This window comes from Grus americana, chromosome Z (assembly GCF_028858705.1).
Source record: "Grus americana isolate bGruAme1 chromosome Z, bGruAme1.mat, whole genome shotgun sequence".
Lineage (NCBI taxonomy): Eukaryota > Metazoa > Chordata > Aves > Gruiformes > Gruidae > Grus > Grus americana.
Window position 1 is genome coordinate 45,643,658 of NC_072891.1, and position 23,614 is coordinate 45,667,271.

At 39.3% G+C, this 23,614-nt stretch overlaps 2 protein-coding genes across 7 annotated transcripts in view; both read right to left on the bottom strand.

The window, feature by feature from the left end:
* Nucleotides 1-262: 262 nt before the first annotated feature.
* Nucleotides 263-8,195, bottom strand: ISCA1 (iron-sulfur cluster assembly 1). Of its 3 annotated transcripts, none has more exons than XR_008574581.1 (5): nucleotides 8,029-8,186; nucleotides 6,369-6,422; nucleotides 4,533-4,638; nucleotides 2,544-2,774; nucleotides 263-1,346 (listed from the first exon to the last, which is right to left on the bottom strand). XR_008574581.1 is itself a non-coding variant. In XM_054808861.1 (4 exons), exons 1-4 carry the CDS (start codon nucleotides 8,107-8,109, stop codon nucleotides 2,626-2,628), a joined length of 390 nt encoding a protein of 129 aa, XP_054664836.1. In that variant the 5' UTR covers nucleotides 8,110-8,195; the 3' UTR covers nucleotides 263-2,625. The 3 variants fall into 3 exon arrangements, 1 of the variants encoding a protein (XP_054664836.1); XR_008574580.1 differs by having other exon boundaries at nucleotides 263-1,419; XM_054808861.1 differs by having other exon boundaries at nucleotides 263-2,774; nucleotides 8,029-8,195.
* A 3,095-nt stretch (nucleotides 8,196-11,290) lies between these two features.
* TUT7 (terminal uridylyl transferase 7) overlaps nucleotides 11,291-23,614 on the bottom strand; it is a 35,699-nt gene continuing 23,375 nt past the window's right edge. The window contains exons 19-29 of one of the 4 annotated variants that reach the window (XM_054808860.1): nucleotides 23,216-23,305; nucleotides 23,016-23,129; nucleotides 22,830-22,907; nucleotides 22,016-22,193; nucleotides 21,259-21,306; nucleotides 21,055-21,146; nucleotides 20,466-20,581; nucleotides 15,663-15,988; nucleotides 13,727-13,803; nucleotides 13,496-13,559; nucleotides 11,303-12,442 (exon numbers count right to left, since the gene is read on the bottom strand). In XM_054808860.1, coding sequence (XP_054664835.1) covers nucleotides 12,438-12,442; nucleotides 13,496-13,559; nucleotides 13,727-13,803; nucleotides 15,663-15,988; nucleotides 20,466-20,581; nucleotides 21,055-21,146; nucleotides 21,259-21,306; nucleotides 22,016-22,193; nucleotides 22,830-22,907; nucleotides 23,016-23,129; nucleotides 23,216-23,305 — 1,188 coding nt within the window. In that variant the 3' untranslated portion in view covers nucleotides 11,303-12,437. Of the gene's footprint in view, nucleotides 13,560-13,726; nucleotides 13,804-15,662; nucleotides 15,989-20,465; nucleotides 20,582-21,054; nucleotides 21,147-21,258; nucleotides 21,307-22,015; nucleotides 22,194-22,829; nucleotides 22,908-23,015; nucleotides 23,130-23,215; nucleotides 23,306-23,614 lie in introns of all 4 variants that reach the window. The other 3 variants (XM_054808858.1, XM_054808859.1, XM_054808857.1) reach the window with 3 other exon arrangements.

The window sequence follows — 23,614 nt, forward strand, 5'->3', positions numbered from 1 at the left end:
AATGGTATGTCGTAAAGTTTAATTTAGGTCTATGCATTAATAGCCCACCTTTCCAGTATGCGCAAATACCCTTCTGTACATAGTTAATTTTTTTTTGCTGTATGTTTCCATGGTATTCCAAGGCTGTTAATATTTGGAAATGTCTGATCTTTTTCTGAGAAATATGAACTCATGTAACAGTAATGTATCCAGACTGTAACCCCAGCATATATAGTGCTTGTCTATTATTGTGAACAGAATCATTCAAGATAGGAACATTCCATGTTTAACAACAGGCAATATTTATTATTATAACTGGAGAACTCTACATACAGTATTGCACAAAATTATAATGGACCAATCAGCAAAACCATGTTCCTATGCAACTGTAAATAGCACTTTAACAGAAGTTTAACACATTGTGCGTTAGGTGTCTTAGTAAAGTGACAATTTGGAAGATTATTTCATGGCAGTACAAAAGTGCAAACTTTCATTCAAAGCCTATACACAAAACACTTGAAAAGGATTGCTAGACATGCCACAGGTCTAAAAAAAAAATCCCCAAACCAATCCCCTTCAACCCAAAGCGCACCAAACAAGGTAAATGAGTAAGTACTAGCACTCTTAGCAGCCACCAGCGCTACCACATTCAAAGTCATATCCTCTGGCAAGAAGCAGAGGAACACAATCTGAAGAAATGCCCTTAGCTTGGAGTTTTGTAGTGCAGCTATATCACATTAACTGCCTTTTTTTTTGTTGTTTGGCAAGACTGAAAGAATTACGGCACTATAAATGCACCTAGCCAGTGTATTACCAGTAATTCCTGAATCACTGTATAAAGTAACTGTGTACAACAGTTGGCTGTTGAAGGAAATAGTTTTTACATCAAAAAGAGATATAGTATACAACCAAAATACAATATTAAACTATAGATGTGGAAATTCCAACCACCTGTTCCTGTGCACTACATAGAACACATCAAGAATTATTTTATCAAGAATAAAAATGTAGGTGCAATCCTACCTCTTCAGCACATTACTATGCTAAAATTGTTCACAGACACATGGGTATAACGGACCAGATCAATGTGAGCTCTGGATTTTTAACATGCAGCCTTAATGCTCTCAGCTCACCCCCACCTCAACACCTTCTTCTCCTTCACTGCGAGATTGCAGTCCCTGTTGTCCCCTCCTTTCTATCTGCACCCTTTTCACCAGCTCTTCCCATCAGTTACCCAGGCAGACAGGTTCTCTTCTCTTCTGCACAAGGCAGCAGCGTAGCTAAACAATGTCATCTCTGGACAACCAGGGAAACATGGAGATAAAAGGATGGAACAGTACTCCTCTCACACTGGCTTTTGGGAAGGCCTGGAGAGACAGTTACACTTCTGCCTGAGCACCAGTGGAAGAAGTGCTGAAGACTTTGCAAGCTTGAAAAACACTGGTTTACACAAACAAAATTCTGATTAGGAGAACATTAAATTCTATAAACATGATATTTTAATTACTGTCTGGAGTAATTTAAAACTATTATGAAACACTAGGGTTTTTTAAAATTATAAATGCTTTTTCTCCTGTTACCAAGTAACCTCAAGACAGGAGTTAAACAGAAGTTACCATAAGCTTTGGTAAAAAACCCTAGTACCTACAGAGATACAAAACAGAGTTCAAGCTGGAACAAAATTAGTAGCAGACATTACTACAAAAAAAAGTAATGAAAAGTGTAAGATTTCTCTCTCAAAAAAAGCATTCATAGCTTTTGGTGTACAGACAGCACATTCTGTGAACATGGAGAAAGAGAATCTAGAGGCAGTTTTACCAACTTTGTAATTTAAGTCAAGAAAGATAAACGACAGAAATGTGAGAAACAAGGCCTGTGTGTACCCTGCTTTAGTACTGCAGTGCCTGAATATATTTCATGTTCTTGAAAATGGCTTTCCAAGTACAGCAGAAACTGTACCTTCAATAAGGAAAGGAACAGAATTAACATTGGGTTAGCCCACTTTGAAGTATTTCTACAAGCAGTGCTACAGTAGCCTACCACTATATTAATATATGAACATCTTTTTGGACTTCCCTAGATTTATGGAAAAATAAACCACCAGAAAACCCACACATAAAGACGAAAGCATCAGAAAACTACAAAAAACAAAGCAAGCATCTACATAATCATAGTATACTCTGAAGCTGAGGACTGTATGCCTGTGTATATAAATCTTTATAAACAAACGCATATCAATGGTTGGGGTTTTCTCCTTCCCCCCCGCCCCCCCACATCAAAGCAGAACACATAAGCAATATATTCGTTCAAACGGGTTCTGGATGGGGAAGTGTGAGTAGAGTGGACAAAGAAAATGAAAAGAACAGTGAGATTTTATTTCCTTGGCATGTGAAAGTACAGAGGTGTTACTAGGGCACTTAAGTGTTCTTACCTTTTGGATCCCAACTCATCACAAATTACAGCATAACTATATTAGTGGTGGAATTTAACACACAATTTACATTTTAAAAATTATTTTACTTTATTTTTCTTAATGGTATCCACACTTTACACAGCCTACGAACCTGAAGAAAATGTATTTGCTTCCGAAAGCCATAACAGTAAGTGTTTTGGGGTGTTCAAAGTCATAGTAGTAGTCTTGAAACTTCAGATGTTAAAGCTTTCTCCACAGCCACATGTTCCTTTGATGTTTGGATTATTGAAGACAAATTCACTGGACAGTTTGTCTTCTACATAGTCCATTTCAGTTCCTAGAAGCGTCAGCTGTGCCTTCTTCTCAATAAACACTCTAACCCCTTGAAGACAACAAAGACAAAAGAAGTTACATACCGCAAAATCATCATTCACTTTAAAATTATCTTTTGACCAGTGATAAAAAAATGGAAGTTAATTATGAAGACTACCAGTATAACTTGGTTTCCCACATCTCACATGAAGCACTTCCATCACTGTTTTTACTCTACCTATAAAACTCTAGCAACGGTCTAGCACTGTTATTTGTGTGTGCATGTGAATGTATGTATTGGGGAGGGGGAGATGGGATTTTAAAAACATGATACCCAGGGAAATAAGCTGTAAAACCTGGGAACAAATCTCAGCTTCAACATTAATTCCCATGCATTATGGTCAGTAACCCATCTCCTACCATTCTTAAAGTCTGTGCATCCAGTAAGATGCCCCAAAACCTTGAAAAATGAGACGTTCCTCTCTCAAGATTATGATTTGTTTGCTCTGCCAAAACTACTAGGTCTACATTAACTATTATCAATACTGAATCCTATAATAAGGCAAATGTGTGAACTTTCAAAGATATAACAACCTTTAAGGATTAAGAATTAGTAGTTCATTTTAGGAACAGGAAAGAGGTCCCTTTTCCGAAGCATACATTTTTGGCTGGGAGAGAGTTAACTTTCTTCACAGTAGCTGGTATGGGGCTATGGTTTGGATCTGTGCTGAAAACAGTGTTGATAACACAGGGATGTTTTCATTACTGCTGAGCAGTGCTTACACAGAGCCAAGGCCTTTTCTGCTTCTCACATGGCCCCACCAGTGAGGAGGCTGGGGGTGCACAAGAAGTTGGGAGGGGACACCGCTGGGACACATGGCCCCAACTGGCCAAAGGGATATTCCATACTATGTGACATCATGCTCAGCATATAAAGCTAGGGGAAGAAGAAGGAAGGGGGGGACGTTTGGAGTGATGGTGTTTGTCTTCCCAAGACACCATTACATGTGATGGAGCCCTGCTTTCCTGGGGATGGCCGAGCACCTGCCTGCCCATGGGCAGTGGGGAATGAATTCCTTGCCTAACTTTGCTTGTGTGCGTGGCTTTTGCTTTACCTATTAAACTGCCTTTATCTCAACCAACGAGTTTTCTCACTTTTACTCTTCTGATTCTCCTCCTCATCCCACCAGGGGTTGGGGGGAGGAGTGAGCGGCTGTGTGGGGCTTAGTTGCCAGTGGGGGTTAAACCATGACAGGAACTTTAGCAATAAACCTATCATGGGATGCCAAATGAAATTATCAGGCAGAAATAATATCAGCATATGAAAACAATTTTTAAAATACTCTAAAATCATAGAAACTGTTGTTAGAAAGCTATGTAAAGGTCAAAAGCATAAAGAGGTTAAAACCAAATTACAAATCAACAAAGAATAAGACTAGAGAAGATAACTGGGAAAATCCCTTGCAAATAAAATTTTTACTTTACCAAGCCTTGGTTTAGGTATGCTACTAAAGTATTCCTTTATCTATGCATTGTTCTGTATTTTTCTCTAAATATCTGCTATTATCCACCTCCAAAGACATGAATGACGGACTAGACTATTCTGGTGGAGTACTCTCTGAGGCAGAGACTGCAAAGCTGCAGATTTTAACTAACTGGTTATTTCAAAACAGAAACTAAGGTGACAATGATTCCCATAACAGAACAGTAGGACCTCTTGCTATAACTCATTACTTCAAGTAAGTTCTAACCTGTACCTTGGCAAACCTGTAACAGGTTATTCTTCCCCACCACCACTGAAGTTTGCTCTGCTGCATTAGAAACTCACCGTCTTGAACTACTTCTTCATCAGAATCTCCTTTCGATTTTGTATATTCTAATGTGTAAGAAAGTCCATTGCATCCTCTTGTACGAACACCTACTTTCACGCCTACCTAAAAAAAAAAAGCCAAAAAAACAACCCCCCATTCATGACTTTTTTAAAACCTATTCTGGAACATCAAGATCAAAAGTATGCAGAACAGCAAAATGCTGACACTTATTATTCTGCACTGCCTCAAAGCAGAAGTGAATTAGCTTAATGGATTAAGCTAATTTTTTTTCTCCTTTTACAAAATTGACTGCCAAGGTAACACCAAATGTCAGATGTTTGCTACTGTGGATCAAGCCCTAAAGTATGTTAAAGTTTTCAAGTAGTGAACCGCTGGCACTCCTGTAGGTGTCTAGTCTCATAAAGACAGTCAAATTTCAAAGATGGCTATTTTTCTGGCTTCAAATTAAAGTTTACTCAGATGCTAATTCAGGCCCTGTGTTAAGATTATTGATAGTAACGTAATTATGAAGCTGTGAGGCCAAGACAAGGGCAGTTAATAGATTTTCACAGAACTCTTGTAATGACATCATCAGAAAGCTTACTTCAAACCAAAGTTTTGAAAAATGTACTTTGATTTCTTCATTACTTCTACTGCCAGTCTCACTTAAAAAGCAATCCCCTCCTTAAATCAAGTATGTTTATTTGCTTGCTGTTTTAATTGGCCTTAAAAGCCAACCTAGTCAACAGGTTGTAGCATTCACAGTATCCAACAACTCTGGCAAAAAAGAGCATCTCTGTGAGTAAAGAACTGAGAAACGGTTATAAAGAAACGGAAAACTATTGGTGCACAACAATCTTTCAAAAGTATCTGTACTGCTGGCCACACACCAATGCTTTGCAATTGAAGAAGAAAAGTACACTATTTCTGTAATCAATGTCATGATAAAAATGTATCAAAACACATCATTTGTAATCAAGTGGGATCTCAGACAAACAGTGTTTCATTTCCAGACTGAGTACCTTTTCTCTACAGGAACAGCTACAAACAATGGGCTGGAAAATGCAAACACCATTTACAGTAAGGGGATCGGTGACCAGCTAAGCTGTAAGCTTAGGTTTTCCTTAGGACAGTTTAAAACATTAGAACAAAGAGTCTAGTTAGTTGCAGACGTGCAGGAAGCAGAAAAAACAATGGGCCTTGTATGAAAGTTAAAAGAGAAATATTCCTCTTGAAGTAACACTTACTGCAAAGAAGAAAATCTAATGCCTGTTTTTGTAATGGTTAGAAAGCAAGACTCTGTATGGTCTTACCCAAGAAGAAAAGACGACAAGCTCAATCAGTTAGAGAAATGCTGATTATTTAAAAAAATACATTGTCTGGCAAGATACCTAAGAATTAGATGTTTTCCAATGAGTATGAATCTAACTTTACTATTATATACTTCACAATGAGAATTCCTACAAGTACTTAATTAATAGCATCTTAATATCAACAGCTGAAGATCTCTTTCCCTACCAGAAGTCACCATTATGCCATACTGAAAATATTAATTTAAATATAGCTAAAAAGTATTGTGAAGTTTAAAGTTTTTTCAACTTTATCCATCTCAAAAGTAACTGTACAATGAAATGTCATTACTGTCAGTTATTTCCTGCATTTCATTTTATAAAGAAATGAAGCTTAATATGTAAACAAGCTTACGCATTCCCCTCCAAAAAAAAGATGCCAACACCTCAAACACTGAGGAGTTTATTAATTTCAAACTTCTGAGTTAGCCAGAGATGCTTTGCAATCGTAAGCTGTGCTAATATCTCAGTACAATCCACAAGTTGGCAACTGTTTATACTTACATGTTCAGGTTTATCTTTAAGAAGCTGTTTTATCTTCTGAACAGCTGATGGGGTCTGAAAACCAAAAACATACACATCAATTTGAAATAGGAGTTTGGGTTTTTTTATTCGCAGAGAGTGCTTGCACACGTTAAAGTGTGCAATGTACTTAGTTGTACTATAAAAAATACCTGTTTCAACTCTGCACTCAAATTTTCTTACTTTACGTTCATCTCCTATCTGCAAAGTTCACCTTCAGCATCAGCCACCTGTCAGTATTGACTAGCCTGTGTTCTACTTGAAACTGATGTCTGATCTGAAGATACGCACTCTGCTGTAAAACAGATGATTGTTGTATCTAATCCAGGCAGAACACAATACCTTTTCACTCCCCTTCTCACTCACATTGCCAGCAAACAGATAGCTCAACAGCTTCAGCCCTTAGTATTAGGTTGTGGTTGGTTTTTCTTCCCTGCAAAATCACTACCACAATCCAATTAAGTAGTTCTGCTCTCATGAAACTTTTGTCACATACACATTACAGACAAAAATCAATTAGGCACAGAAATGTTTACAGCCTACTTCTCTCTTCGCACTAAGCTAGTAGAGAACTATGACTTTACAGCAGATAAATTCACTGTTCATGCAGATCTAGTTTTTGTAGAAATGCAAGAACACAACACAAACATAAAAATTTCCATTACATGCTTACAAGTTTCTAAGACACTGAGAAAACAGGAAGCATTAATAACATGAAGTTCTTACCATGAGCAGACTTAAACACACAAACTACAAGTTAGACTTACAGCAGAAAACCTCTTCTAGTTACCACTATTGATTTTCGTTTGTTACAGAATCACTACCAAATGGGAATTACCTGCTCTGACAAGTGACTCAACTATGCACACTTAATCTGCTCCTGTTACCACACGGAACTGACTATACTTTCTTCTGCAGTAGTTGCTCAGCAGTATAGCCTACCCAATACTGCCGCTAGTAGCAAATGCACTTAGTTAACAAAAGGACACAAAGCCTTCTTGGAAACAACCTACTCATCAGCTTCTGTAAATAATGTTTGTTTGTTTTGAATAAAGGCAGTTCCACGGGTAACTGCAAAAAGGCCCTCCCGCATAAAGGGACCGCACTGATATTCTCCTTTCCCCACTGCCTGCCCTCCGCCGTCCTCCTTTCCGCAAAGGTTGCCTGCACACGGAGCAGAGGGGCGCGGGCTCTTCTTCCCGGCGGGATTAGCAGGGGGCCGCAGCTGCCCCCGCAGTAAACTCGCGACAGGGAAGAGACCCCTGCAGCCTCCCCGCAGCCCTCTCCTACCGAGCAAAGCCCAGCCGCCGCTCACCGCTGACATCCTCCTAAGGTTAACGGCGCTGGCCCTGGGCCGCGACACTGCCCCGGGCGAGCCCCACCCCCGCCACGGCCCGCCGCAGCGGCTCCTCGCCCGCTGCCAGGTCGCAGACAGGCTGGGCGGCCCATCCCTCCTCCCGCCCCGCTGTCACCGGCGGCCCAGGGGCGGCTGCGCACCACCTGCCGCCGGACGGGCGGAAGGGCAGGGGCAGGCCCGGCAGTCCGGCCCGGCCCGTGGCGCAGTTGTCGCACCCGTGAGGAGGTACGGGCCACAGCGGCCCGTGCGCCAAGCGCTCCCCGCCCGCGGCGCCGCGGCACTAACCAGGGTGAGGGCGGCGCGCGTAGCCTGGATCTTCCGCTTGCTGACGGCGCGCACCGTGGCCCTCACCACCGACGAGGCCATCACCCCCCTGCGCCCCGTCCTCTACCCTCTGCCATGGGCATCACCAACGTCACGGCGTGACGCCACGGCGCACGGCCCGCTTCCGGCGACCGCTCCTATTGGGCAGCGGATCGTGATCGGCAGGCAGCGAGGGTTCCGCCCCCTTCCCCCGCCCCGAGCGGGTGGAACTGCGCCGGCGGCCGGGCGGGGGCAGAAGGGCCTGGCCCTGGCCTGCGCCCCGCTCCCGGTGGGCTGGGCGTCGCTCGCAGGAGGGCTGTTCGCAGAGATAAGCGGCGGACTGGGCGACGGCTGCTGCAGCAGGAGGCCCTTCCCGGGGAGGCCGAGGGAAACAGCTGTCTGTAGGAAGATGGAGGTCCATGAGTCCATAGTCCCCATTTACGACAACTACAGGCAAAGAACATGAATATTTATTGATGGTCACACAGACAAGCATTTTAAAACAACTTTACACAAGGCTCTTGAATAGGAAGCGTTGGCCCTGCAGGCAAAACCCGCTAGCGGAGTGTTCCAGGTCAGACAAATCCCTCAGCAAAGCGTGCAGGACGTGGAGACGGTGACCGGTACGATCTGTCACAGAGCGTGGAAACCCTCTCACCCGCCAGCTCCTTCCCCTTCCCTCCGGCATAACCCAGCGGGCTGGGCGAGGGCTGTGCGTCGGTTGGAGCCCAGCTGCTCTTCCCCGTGCCCGCCCGGTGCGCAGTCGTTGTGGGAATGCGGCTTGGGAGCTGCTGGGAGAACTGCACTGCCGTTCCCACCCAAAAACCGCTCGTGGCAGCCCGGGGAGGCACCCCGGGGGGACTTCTGGGTGCTTCTCGGAAACCCTGGCAGCCCTGGCACAGGAAGACTAGTCCCATTAAATTAAATGATGGCTATGCCAGAAGGAAAACCAAGCACCCATTTTTCCTTTCCTCCAACAGCATCCTTAAATATGCTAGATAATACTTTAAACCTGTATTTACAAAGTCCAAGCACAAGCAACATGTCCGCATCTCATCACCACATCTGCTTTGGGTACATGATTCAGGCCTTAGCTGTTTTGAAAAGCTTGATAGTAAACGTATAGACATTTTTTTTTACAAAGAAAATTATGCCACTACTCTAATGAGACACAGTACTTCCACCTCAAATACAAAGGTAGCAAGCGTAAAAAAAAGTTATCTTTTCCTTAGATAGGCAAAATGGGTCTTTCACACACAATTTGTGCAAATTGGGCACCCATCCTCAACTAAGCCACGCCCACTTAGGGGCGAGGGGGCTTAAAGGCACTATCAGCCTCAAGCTGAAGTCAGTTATATGCATGGCTGGCGTGGGGGACAGCTTGTGTATGAATGCAGCTAATACCTTCTTCATCATTCACAATCTACCGTGCAGCCATAAAGAGCTTTACCTTCTGGTACTTCCTTAGGACGCTTCCAATCATCACTCTTTAGTCACCTGCCTGCCAAATGAACCTCGGCATGAAAGACTGAGCATGGGCTAGGACAACAGCCTTTTTCTAAGGTGCTTTCCATCTTCAGTACATGACCAAAATAAGATAAAAGCAAAAGTCAGTATTAAAATAGTTCAAGTGAATAACAAGAAATATTATTGATAAAGTTATCAGCATAGGAAAAAAATATTTTCATGCTAGCAAGCTCCCATTCTAACCAGCTATTTCAGGCCCCCAAAAAGTTGATGGGGCTTCTTGCAGCTCTTATAAAAATGGGATGAGGTTTAGAAATCATTGAGTATTACATACATTTAAATAAAATTTTTAATTGATGAAAAACTGCTTTTAAATATAGCGATGAAACAAATCTCACCAATTAAAGTAGGGGAGATGGATGTGTGCTAATCTAGCAGTTATATAGCTAACTGAAATTAAATTGCCTGTTTAAGACAGTTGAATATGCTGCATACCTGAAACAGAATTTTGGGCTTCTTTTTTCAGCACTGATAACTAACTACTCATAGCACAAGACATTTTCTAACTTTGGAAACAGGGACATCAAAAGCATGTGAAATTCCTGTTAAATATGACAATAGCACTTTTTTTAAAAAAGTAGCCCAAATAAACAGTATAAAAGACCTCTTCTGAACAAACTGTAAACTCTCTATTAGTATTTATCACACTTCACTAGTATGAATTTAGTTGTAAAGAATTATTTTAGTTTATTAGTATTAATTTTCATAACATTCTTTTTTCTAGAAACTTTTTATTAATGCAGTGTGTCCTTTCAGAGTTTTTCTTTGTATGTGGAAAGTTGCTCCCTTGAGAAAATACTCCTATAAAGTGAGCAGGATCTTGCCATCAAGAATTGTTATGAAGAACTTACTTTTCCTCAATTTTAATCTTTAATCAATTACCTAAATTTTACAACTTAATCCTGCAGATACGTATGCCTCCTCAACTGTGTTTACTCTGTGTTACATATTCTGTAAGTTCTAACTGTGCTCTTTAACTGCTCTTTAAGCAAAGAAAGGATTTAGTAGTTACTGGTTTAATGCTCATAGTATATAACCCATGTTTGGGGATTTTATTTTAGGGTTATGACTTTAGTAATTATATAGAATTTGTAGTTGCATAAGGAAGCAACAGTTTCAAAGTGAGAAGACTGGTGGATCTGCAGAATGAATTTTTCATTCAGATGTGAGTTTAGAAATTTCGCAGTTGAAGACTTCACTGCTAAACTACAAAGTATCACAAATGGAAGACATTGAGTATGCATAAATCTGATTTTTTTTTTTTTAAATAACTTCTATCTTTGAGATTATGCCATAGTCCCTTTGAGGCTTACACACTTCGTTCCCATCAGCAAAACTGAAAGTAACTCTCAACAGAGGGCTAAATAAGGCACACAGAAGGCACATCAGCCTTTCTTTTGTTTGGGATATGAATGAAAAACTACAAGAATGAACTTATTTTTGAGAGAAAAGCTGACTTAATTTCATATGATGAAGTATGCTATGGAAGACAAAGTTGGAATTCTTTTCTCCTTGTAGCACCTAATATTTTGCTTTAAAGTATGTTGAGGAAACAATAGAATTTTTTGGTGAAAGTTGCACATCTAAAAGTTTGCAGGTAGCTGGCTACAGATGGATGAAAACCAAAGCAGGAGTTACGATTCCAGTTCTCTAAGATCACTTTGCCAATTCTAGCTTTCAACTTTAATAAAAATAGATGAGTAAGGAAAAAAAATTAAACATGACCATTTCTAAACCCAGATAATTCTATTAAGTTATCATGAATTCTACATTTAAGTCAGGAATACTGAAAACTGCAACCTAAGAAGAAATACAGAAACTTAAGTCTGATTTTTTTTTTTAAATTTATTTCAAAGTCATAAATAACAGTGGTTTCAATTTTACCACGTAACTAATTCTTTCTTGAACAACATAAGACGGTACATTACCAGCTCTGGAAGGACTTCAAGTAAAGCTCAAGTTCATACCACTAATTAAATTCTTGGCTGGTACAAAGATTCTCTTCACATTTTATGAAAATGGACATGTATTTTCCCCAGTTGCCAAATATAATACCTCTATTCTTTAAAGCATTTTTGCCTGTATCCCCAAGGCCTTGAAAAAGATTCTTAGCAGCATCAAACAGGACTGACCTGTTTCTTAGTCTTTCTTTCTTCTTGTACACAAGCACAGCAGCAAATGAACTCCCATAAAGTCACAGAACAAAAAAACCCCAAGAAATCTCAATGGCACTGCTTGTCCAGAGATTGTTTTATGTACGTTTACTAGTGTCTATGTTTTCAGTTTGCTACAGGAAAAAAAAAAAGTAGCAGTCTACAAACATTTCAAACACTTTTACACAAGGATTCAGTAAACAATCAACATTAATAAATATTATTTGCTCCTTCAAAAAATCCATTTTTGAAGAAAATAAAATGTATTTGGCTTGCACACAATTTTAGTGCATTTTAAAATGCTCAGGTGGAACGACAAAACCTTGAAAACGGTCCATTTTTAGTACCTGCCCTTTTCTATATGATTTACCTAGTAAACAAATACAAAACATCATGGCTTTCTATTAAAATGCTCAAAACAATCTATTTAAAAGCAGGGTTCGGTATTAAAATCCACAGTTGCTTGTACTAGCAATCTAAAATAAAACACCCATATTTCATTAAACTTAAGTCGAAGGTTGTCTATGCTGCTGTCCTGTGAATCCAGATGCTTTAGCCAAAGAAATTTTTTTTAAATGAATGAAGGGCCTGTATTGCAATTTAACAGTGCTTAATATCCCTCATGATTCTTGTTGGGTCCTCTTCTGTGAGGCTTTTCCCTGAGTCATGTATTTATTGGAAAGGCTGCCTAGGATTTGGAGGAAGAAAGCATCACACTTTAAAAGTTTAAAAAAGAAAAAAAAAAGACAAGACATAAACCAACTGAAACAATCAGACAGGACAAAATTACAGTTAAGTCAAACCATAATGAAATGAAAGCAGACACAAATTAACTTTAGATCATTACCTGCTGGAGGACAGTACGAAATATTAAAATACAAAATTGAAAACTAGTATTTTTTTTTCCAACTAAACACCTGATGACAAATCACTTTGTTTAAAATCCCCAAACTTTGATTTGAAAAATCCTTGCAGTGAAAACAAAAATTGTTGTGTCTTCCCAAAAAAACCGTAAGAATTTAATTTGAGATACTTAATTGCAGTTTAGTTTTCCAAAGTTTGTAAAGATTACTTAGGTCACCCTTCAGGTGCCCCAGAAGAGATTTATATATTTTACAGAAAAAAACCAACCTGCTAAAAGGTTTGCAGAGTTTTCTTCATTGTACTTGTTAATACATGTGTGAAATTACTGCAAGGAAGCTGCATTTGTAACCACGCATCTAACACAAAGCATCTCTGATCCAGAGAGAGTACATAAAGGTCTTTATATTACCATCTGACTGCTACTTGGAAGTGTAATTTTAACTTCCTTGCATTTTGGCAGCTCAGACCAAGGATGTACTTTGATAGACTCTCCTAAGTTCGCTGATCATGTGGAATTCGAGACAATTACTCTGAGGAAGCCTCACAAGAAACTGCTCCACATGTCATCACTGAAGAAACACAGAATCCCATGTATGCCGAAATAGGAGAGAGGAGAGAGATTGATAAAATCCCACCACATCCTTCTGCAAAATAAATCTACCAGAGTTAAAGATAAAATGCACAGAACTGACATGCCTGAGTTTTACTTCCAAAGCAAAACTGAAAAACTGCACACTTTTCCAGTAAAACGATGTGGCTTCACTTTAGAATTATCTAGCAACCTGTCCAGACTGCTGCTGTGTTCAGCAAATTAGGCAGAGTTCCCATGAGGACTGATGGAGAAAAGAAGTTTAAAATACATGCTTTTATGCAGAATTTCTGAATTGAAATGAAGACATACAAACCTGACTGGGGACTCAAAAATATTTTTCCTTTTTGTTTCTTTTTTTCTTCATGTATAAGCACTCCCTGTAAACAACATATACACATTGATGAACCAAAATTGGATTATGTCATTCCACAATAATAAAAGGTTGTCCTTGAAAGCTTAAGTAAACCTATTTTTAATTACTTTATGTGGACTTTAGAACATTTAAAAAGAAAAAGATCAAAGAAAAGGGATACTTGGTGTTTACCTGATTTAATCTTCCAGCATGTTTGGCAGTGCTGGGTAAAGAAGGGGATCCACACAACACTTCTGATTTTGAACCACCTGAAAAGATCATAAGATAACAAAAATTTGCTAATGGAAACTAGTTTCCATTTCAGGTATCATAAGATATAAAAACAGCAAAATATTGGCAGTCTACCTTCACAGTATGTAGAAGGTAGGACACTTATTTTCCTGAATTTTATAACGTGGAAAACTGGCACAATGAGGTGAAATGCATCTATAGTTAAGCATCTAAGTTAGGAATGTGTAATAAATTAGGCTCTGTATCCTCCTCCAGAATCAGAGGGAGACAGGGAACTTCAGAGAATGAATGAAGATATGGTGGTAAGTGAATTGTCCATAGTCTTAGAAAATACAGCACAGCAAAGGACAAAGTCTGACCTCCTTAGGTCCAGTTGTTCATAGCCCACTATTCAACTAGAGAGCACATTTCAAGCAGAACAAGACAGAGCCCAACCTACAGCAACTCTCTTCCAATTCAAATATAGTAATTCCCAAAACACAAGTAATAGACAAAACTGCCTATTCCAGAATTAATGATTTTAGATGTACTGTACAGCCTCAGCATAGCTGTCCTATCATGAATGTTATAAAATACGCCACTGACTACAAAAGTCAGGCATACTCCTCTTCACTTTAGCAAACTCTGTATCATGGCAAATGAAATGGTAGAAAGAAATGCTCAACGAGACAAGGTCAAAGATAAAGAAACTCAAAAGTTAAATTTACACTTGACATACACCTTCAAAAGGTCAGAAGCTGAATAAAATGTGGCTTCAATTTTTAAACATCTTTTCTGTCCATCCAACACTTCCAGTGATCTACTGGACTAAGAACACTTCTAAATACCTTGAAAGTTCTGCATAATTTGCACCATTTTCCTCCCACTTCCATTACTTTGTTAGCACAGTCTTACAGCCTCTTCCATGAATTACATCTAATTAAGAAGAGTCTCCTGATCTAAGCCAGACAAAACGTTTTTGCTAGTAGAGAAAAGCTGGTTAGAAATGATGCTTACAGAAAGGATTTCCATTTGTTACTTTAAGCAGTCAAGTCATGAGTAATCCGTACAGCAAATTTTTCCATCATGAATTTAAATGTTCTTAGGTTTACCTATAGCGAAACAATAATACTGTGTTCCTTTGGAAGCTAACTAAAAGTATGATTCACTGTCTTAAGAAGGCTCAGTTTTATCTTCGAATGATTTTCCTTTACAACACAGATGATGAGACATCTGTCTTATCTGAAGGGTGAGTTAGATACTGCTAAGCAAGTATTTCATTATTTCTTTCAGGTCTGTCAGTCAGGATCTGGATTTGGGGACATTTTTGTAGTTTGGTTTTTTTAAGCCAAATTTGCAAACTGAACTCCATGAAAAATAAGACAGATTGCTGTATCCTTACGGCTGCTGAGTTGGCAGGAACATTCTTTATTTTATTTCATTCATTATATTCTGAGCAATTGGTATGCTTTCATAGTGACTTTAGGGTCCTGTGGAATAATTCTGGTTTAGGTCATGTGAAGAGCTGTAAGGCTGGCTTTTGTTGCAATTATGATGTTCTGAAAGAGAAGCTGTATAAGAGTTTGCTAACACTTCAAATTATAGTGAGGACAAGGGAACAGTTTCAACATATTAGACACTCATATCCTTTCTATCACAAGCTTTCTATATTACCTGCTAAGAAAAACCATGTCAAATCTCTTGGGATACAGCAAAGTTCTGAAATGTAGGTGAGGATGAAGGGAAAACTGACTAAATGTGGCTACATTTAAAACAAAAAAAGACAGCATTTACATAATGCCATTCAAAGCAAAAGCCTTACCTGTTAGTCAACCCTGTTAAAAACACCAAAAACCATAAGCTCTGTTTAAACTACTCAGCTCGATCAGTTTCATACCTGCAGCTCCTTTATACTGTGGGCATTCTTTTTTAATATGGCCTTCCCTTCCACAGATAAAACAACGTTTTTCTCTCAAGTCTCTGTCTTCTAGGCGCTTCCACTTCTCTGCTGATTGCCTGGGAGTCTTTTCTCTTCCAGTTTCCACTATTACCCTTGCTAGTTTCCTCTTCTGAGGTGTACATAGATGCAACTTTCCCTCCTTGATTGAGCTCTCCTTTTCCGTTGTTTTATTCTGAGTTTCTTTGTCCTCTTTGCTTCTTTTGTCCTTGCTTTCTGTGTACCTCTGGTTTTTGGTATCTTCGTAATCACGCCGCCGTCTTAGTCTGCAGGAGCGTAAAAATGCTACAGAGTTCATAGGCCTTACATACATACACAGAGCAAGAAAAAACACCAAACCAAGTGCTGTCTACAGACAGACAATAGATGTATTTAATGTATTTCTTCAGTGGATTAAAGTGAATTAAAGTACCTGTCCTTTTGACTCTCCTACCAAACAATGCTACGCTGATATATATTTAGTAATTTAATTTTACAATTAGATTACAATACAGCCCTTAAATTCTAATAATTGTATCTCAAAAATAAACAGAACAGAAAATCTGGGTGCTGGAGTTGCAAAGACAGTGAAAGAAAAGAGAAAACGAGCAAAATGCTACCTAAGTATAAAAAATAAGGCTATAGCTCTATTTTTTTTCTATTTGTACAATTTAAGCAGAACTCACTTCTTTCTGAAACTGTGTATATTCACAGTATCTCTAAAAGTCTCTTCTACTGGGAGATGTATCTAACATTCTCATGACTTAAAGATCTAGCAGTGGGGAAACAGCTACCACTGCCAGACTGGTTTTATCTAACTTCTTTATACATGACCTAGAGAAGGAGACATCAGTGAAACCTCCAAGCCTGAAGACGATACAAGGCTCCTTTGGTCAGTCAGATGCAGTGCTAATGGCAAGCAATATCTCAAAAAACTGCATGAATGGGCAAAAGAATGGCAAATGAGCTTCAAGGTGAGCTTCCATTTTTTAAAAAGGGAAAAAAGGAAGACCCAGGGAACTACAGTCCAGTCAGTCTCACCTCTGTGTCTGCTAAGATCATGGAGCAGACCCTCCTGGAAACTATGTTCAGGCACGTGGAAAATAAGGAGGTGATTGGTGACAGCCAACATGGCTTCACTAAGGGCAAACTGTGCCTGACAAATGTGGTGGCCTGCTACAACAGGGTTACAGCATTGGTGGATAAGGGAAGAGCAAGTGATGTCATTTACCTGGACTTGTGCAAAACATTTGCCACTGTCCCGCACAACATCCTTGTTTCTGAATTGGAGAGACATGGATTTGAAGGATGGAGCACTCCGTGGATAAGGAATTGGCTGGATGGTCACACTCAAAGGGTTGCAGTCAACGGCTTGATGTTCAAGTGGAAACCAGCAACAAGTGGTATCCCTCAGGGGTCGGTACTGGGACCAGTATTATTTAACAACTTTGTTGGGGACATGTATAGTGGGATTGAGTGCACCCTCACCAGGTTTGCAGGTGACACCAAGCTGAGTGGTGTGGTTGATACTGTGCAAGGTCCTTCAGTTGGGTTGAGGGCAATCTGAAACATGACTGAAGGCTGGGTGATAAGAACGGATTGAGAGCAGCCCTGCAAAGAAGGACTTGGAGGTACTGATGGATGAAAAACTCAGTATGAGGCCAGCAACATGCGCTCATATCCCAGAAAGCCAACCACATCCTCAGCTGCATCAGAAGCAGCGTGACCAGCAGGTCGAGGGAGGTGATCCTCCCTCTCTACTCCACTCTTGTGAGACCCCACCTGGAGTACTGCATCCAGCTCTGGAGCCCCCAACAACAAGAAGGACATGGAGCTGTTGGAGCGAGTCCAGACGAGGCCATGAAGGTGATGAGAGGGTTGAAGCACCTCTCCTATGAAGACAGGCTGAGAGAGTTGGGATTGTTCAGCGTGAAGAAGAGAAGGATCCGGAGAGACCTTACAGCAGCCTTCCAGTACCTGAAGGGTGCCTACAGGAACAATGGAGAGGGACTCTATCTGGGACTGTAGTGATAGGATGGATAAACACTAAGAACAGGACAGAAGACATCATTTTGTTGCTACATCTGAGTACTGCATGTTGGTCTGGTCTCAATATTTTAAGAAGCAGGTAGCAGAGTTAGAGAAGGTAAAGAGAAAAGAAGCTAAAATGATGAAGAAAGCAAGTGGTTAAGGAAGAGATACTAAAACTGCCAAGACTCTCTAACATGGAGAGAAAGTGAGTGTGGGATGCCGGACTTGTCTGTGCTTGTTGGTGCCGAATACAGGGTCACTATGAGTCAGCAGAAATTAGCAGGAGTCCGACTTGTGCAGATTGAGCAACTTGTCTTACATAGATAAACACCGGACCTGAACAAAGGCTAGGGATGAGCAACTTGCTCATCTTAACAGATGTGGCACCTGATGGTCTACTACTCAATCAACTGAGTGACATCTAGGGTGAGGGGGAGGCTTCACAGCCCAACGTTACTTAGGTAAAGCTAAACAGACCCACACACCTTTGTACTTAACGCCTTTGTTCTCCGCTACTCCCCCTGATCAACTGTGCAAAAAGCCTTGTTGAGGGCCAGTCAACACAAAATACTTGACTTAGTCCCACCTTGCCAAAAGTATAAATCTGGCATTTAGAATCCGCTTTTTGAGGACGCAAACTCCAACTATCTGGATGGGTTGACAGGCCTGGACCTCTCTCCTCCCCAAGCAGGGACGCCTCTTTGGTAAGACTTGCACTTCCAACCTTGTCAGATGTTACCCTGGTAAAACTATCATTAACAAAAGCGCTGAACTATTAACTTGAGCTCAGAATTTTTGCAGTAAGTGTATTTATCAACAGCAATCCCGAACTTTCTATATCTGTCACCTCCTCAATATATTACCTATCTTTTCAACTTTGTGAAATTGTTTCGGTGAATGTCCTTGGTGCGGCTCTGACAGGCAAGTGTTGACTCTGGTAAGTGCCTACACACGTAATCCTTTAGACATAAACCACTGACCAAGTCTGGGACTAAGACTGGACCTAGGCTCCTCTCTGAGAAGGAGTTTAGAAAGCAAGGAGGTCCTTTCTGAACCTTATGACTCAATGGGAGCGCCTCCCTCAGCCACACATCAAATTCATAGCCTGTTACACAACAGTGAGCACAATCATGGCTTACAAAGTCATCAAGGCAGTATCGTTAGTAACTAAATCCCACAAGGCTATGCCTATGGAATGCTTATGAAACTAAAATGAGATTGGCTTTAAACAGATGAAAGAAAGTACTACTTTACACATCAGTTAGCATACTTATGGAACTGGTTGCCATAGAAGACTGTTAAGGAAAACAGGAGAATCAGGTTCAGAAAGAACAAACAAAAAGGACAAAACTATGAACAACTCCAGTCCACAAATGAGTACTACCAGACCAGGTATGTGCTCTAACATTTCTTACAAAGCAACTGCAGATGCCAGGAGAATGTGTAAGAGATTACAGAAAACAGCCAACTAGTGTGCCCTCCATAGACAGCATCTCCTATTGCAATGGCTGGACAGAGGACTCAAATCTATCAGTGGTCTTACCCCGTAAGGCTTTTATGTTCTTAGGTGCAAAATTCCATTGACTTTTGCTCTAATGTTGTATAGAACATAGCTGCATATGTGCAGTGAACTCGGGTTTCACTCCAGAATGCAAGACTAAAAATCCAATATGTGAGACAGCAGTGTAGACATTGAGTAGATTTTCACACCACCTTCAGCATTATTTTCAAACTATCGACTACTGTACTTGCACTTGCTGAATAAATTCCAAAATTAAGTCTCAATAATACAAACTCACAATTCTGTATTATGTAGCACAAAGGCTACTTCATCCAAAGTAGCTTTTTAGCTACTTACATAAAAGCTGTAATTAAAAAAATCACCTGTGCTTTTAACATAGACTCTAAACAAAAGTTAGATTTTTCCATTCACCTCACAAGTGAGCACAAAGGCTTTCAAGATTTTGTCCTCCTGAAGTTTTACTTGCCGATTTTCACTATTTTATAGACAGGAAGTCTTTAAAGAGCTTTACCTTAACTAGGAAAAAAACTATCAATGGATCAATTTTAAGTTTGGACAGTTCATAATATGAAGAGCAGGAAGATCAGTTTAGCATTCACAAGATAATTGCTGAATTTTGGACATCTGGTTACTCAGGATCAGAAAACCTTCTCTTGGATGTAAACCAGGACATTGTTCTCATATGTGTGCTTAAAAAAAATAATGCTGTGACATTCTTGTCTTGCTTTTTGATGTGGATTGCATGATTCTGTGAAAATGACAAAACCCTGTCTTGCTGGGAGCAGCAAGATTCTAGAAGGAGAATTTCTTAAATGAAAATATATAAAATGCTTTCATGAGTGCTTTTGACAGCACACAGCTATTCAGCTCTGCATTTAGATTCTTTTTGACTACTGCTTTCCTGTATAATGAAGTGCAGAGTCAGCATTCCTACCTTAAGCTAAGTAGTTCTGCAGCCTTCTAAGAAAAGATTCTGTTAAAAAACACTACAGACGATGCTGGCAAAAGTTAAGTAGTGACTCAACACAGACCAAAAATTTAAAAAACCAACACCATCCACCACTGCCAAACTAGTATTGATAAATTTTCATTTCAACAGTAAAGGAAATAATCTGCAGCATGTACAAGTTTTGCTTTAGCATTGTTATCTTAATCTTTCTCCTAGACAAACCTAAGGAAAGGTTCCAAACACATGCCAAAACTATACTCACTTTCTTCTCATGGGACAATCTTTCATGAAATGTCCAATTTTACCACAAATTCTGCAGCATCTATCATTTGGTGCCAATTCTCCTTCCGTTAGCACCTCTGGATCAAAAAAGTACTCCTGAAGAAGAAATCATGCCTTTAAAATGAAAATCCATATACTTGGGAATCAAGACAGATCAGCAAATGTTAAACAGCAGTAAGAGTTACAGAGAAGAATAAACTTGTGTGTGTAGCTGAACTCCTGAAAGACCTGTTGAGATTAACTGGCTGCCTCTTTACAGGCAGCCTGCTGACCACCAGGTTTGCAAGCTCTTTTCTAAAACTGCAGTTTTAAGAAATGGTAAGCTGGTTTTGATAGGGACTAAAATATGCAAGCCTGTACCACGAAGCTCTAACTTGATTAGTATTCTGCATGCCAACACATTTTACATGCAAACAACACAAAACCAGTACTCAGTAATAACTCCCCACCAAAAATGTTTAGAGTACTGTTGAAATTTAAGAGAGCTTAAAGAGACAGTAACTATACTTCTGAAAGTGGTAAGTTATACACCCAAGAACATGCACGTACTGCTCTTAGAAGCAACTCACCATTTTTGATGAATATTCTTTAGGAAATATTTTTATAGGGGTACCAAATACCCTTCTGCCATTGATAAAAGCCTTCATTATAAAATTTGTCACTGGGGAAGAAAAAACAACAAAAAAAGTCATCCAAACATCAAACAAGCTAGTAGAATAAGATCTAAGACAAGATCTTCACTTTGTACCCAACTTTGTTAACAGGAGACTTACTTTTTCTTGACAATCCAGCTCCAAGATTGTGGTTCAAATCAAAGGGGTCTGTACAAAAAGGATTACAGGCATTACTCAATCCACGACAAGATCAGCAATGTATACATACACATGAACAACCCAGCAGCTATTCTTGATACAGAATTAATATACTGAAATTGAACTGTTCGCAAATTTATTGAAAAGAAATTAACTCCATAGATAAAGGATCACAGCTGTCCAGCTCTGAACTGACTGAAGTATTGTAAAAGAATAAGTTGAATATGCAGGCAAGAGAGTAGAAAATCTTTCCATGAAAGTAATATGGGCCACAAAGTGGCTTAGGGAACATTCCTAAAATGCATCACTGTATATGTCTTGATAGAGACCATGGTATTACTTAAGAGTGTAATCATACACAAGATTAAATCAATCATGTAAATACGGACTCAGCTAACCTTAGTATTTGTGAGAAAACCTCAGTTGCATTACAGCTAAATTATTTTCCAAAGGATTTGGTTAAATCTATTTTTCACTAAGTTACTGACATCATGAAAAGGATGAAGTCTGCTTTGCAGCTTCTTTTCAGTAGAGAAAAAACCCCCTACGAATAATTATTAGCACTACTGAAACTCCGTGGGAATTTTGCGATTTCAAAACATGAACAAATAACTTATCATCTAGTAATAAAAAAATAAGCAAGTCTTGTGGAAAGACCAAATTTTTCATGTGAGCATTAAAGAAATTCCACATATTCAGGTATTTCATGTGCTTTTACCTTCAATTACAATGTATTTAGAGGTCCACTGCTTCTTGAAAGTGGTAAGCAAATTTTTTCTCCTAATGCAGATGACATGCTCTTTAAAATCAAATTCTTCTGTGTAGAAGCGGAGAAGTCCCAGCCACAGTTGCCCAACAGATTCAGTGTTTTTGCCACAGTCTGGCCAAACAACTGACTGAAAATGAAAGAAATACTTTTACTTCAACTACTTACATTAAGCAGAATAATTTTCATAACTTGGAAGCTCAAACAATATAAGTCTTATTTTTATAAAGAAACACAATTGAGTTACACCAGGACACTTCCCTTCCTTTCATAATTGGTATTAATAATCAAATATTGATTTTGAAATGGTATTTTTAAAAATTATTAACAAAAGTGGAGCATTAATATGTCTTCTAACATTAGATTTTGCATGTTATAAAAAGGAATTTATTAATTCACTTTTTATGCCTATTTAACATGAAGTTATTCAACAGGATCAACCAGCTATGACTAGATATGCAGCTGGTATTTGTAGGAGTTATCTCCAGCTAGTAATGTGACACACAGAGCAATTAATCATCATTAACACCTTAAATTTTTTTTAAATCTGTTTTTTTTTCAGATTTTGCAGGGTTTAGGTTTTTTTCCACAGATGAAACCATATTCTTAAAGCTTTACAGTATGGCATTGGGATTTTCAAAGCAATAGCTACTCTGCTTCCATTACTATATTCAACAACCATATTTGAGGACAATGTTTCTTAAAAGGTATTTTTCATTTGCAAAGCTACAGGTAACACCATTTCAAATTAACCTGATTTACTCACCAACTCCTCTATCTTATCAAAGAAATAAACATTCCAGCCATCAACTAAAACTTCAGGCTTTTTTGGTTCTTTGTAGATCTGAAAGCATAATATTAAACTCATTAAAAGAGCCCTTCAGATTCAGCACTGACATTGTTCTGGTCAATACGGTATACAGATACTCATTTCTGTCTTGATATACTGTACCTCTTGAAGAACAGGGATGACAGGTGGATTTCTCTGCTGAAGAAAATAAAGCACCATAAGAGTATATGCATAAGAAGAGAGACTACCTCGAGATGCATCTCCAATGTCACATATCTAGAAAAAGAAACACAATTTGTATCTTTTATGGTTATCATCTATCGCTGCAGGCACTACTCCTAGAATGTCTGAAATATACTTACCTTTGTAAAGACTTTCATTGTGTAACACAGATATTTTACTCTGGGATCAATGGCTGCATATGATGACAGGAGTCTTGTGTTATGCAAGGCCTATAAAAATAAGAAAGTCATATAGAAAATACAGGAGGTCTGAAGAAATAAGCTGAAAACATGAAAACCAGAACCTCTTGTGTGCTCAAGAAATGCAGATGTGAAGCCCTGCATAGTAGAATGTATAGTGAGAAAGGAAGCATTCAACAACAAGGTTATCACCTGCTCTGCTAAAAAGCTGATCAACATCCTTAATCTGCGCAGAAGTGGTACAAAGCAGCATTCACAGAACAGTACTTCAGAAAGGGAAGCATTAATCTACTACTAAATTTTCAAAATACTTGGTAGAAGGTAAGTTCTTGAACTAAG

Excerpts from the sequence above, each read along its gene's own strand:
- ISCA1 (XM_054808861.1), bottom strand. The coding sequence starts at position 8,109 with ATGGCCTCGTCGGTGGTGAGGGCCACGGTGCGCGCCGTCAGCAAGCGG. Across the intron at positions 6,423-8,028 it reads CGCGCGCCGCCCTCACCCTG|ACCCCATCAGCTGTTCAGAA; the intron begins GTTAGTGCCGCG and ends TTTGGTTTTCAG. Across the intron at positions 2,775-4,532 it reads TGAAGAAGTAGTTCAAGACG|GGGTTAGAGTGTTTATTGAG; the intron begins GTGAGTTTCTAA and ends GTTGTCTTCAAG.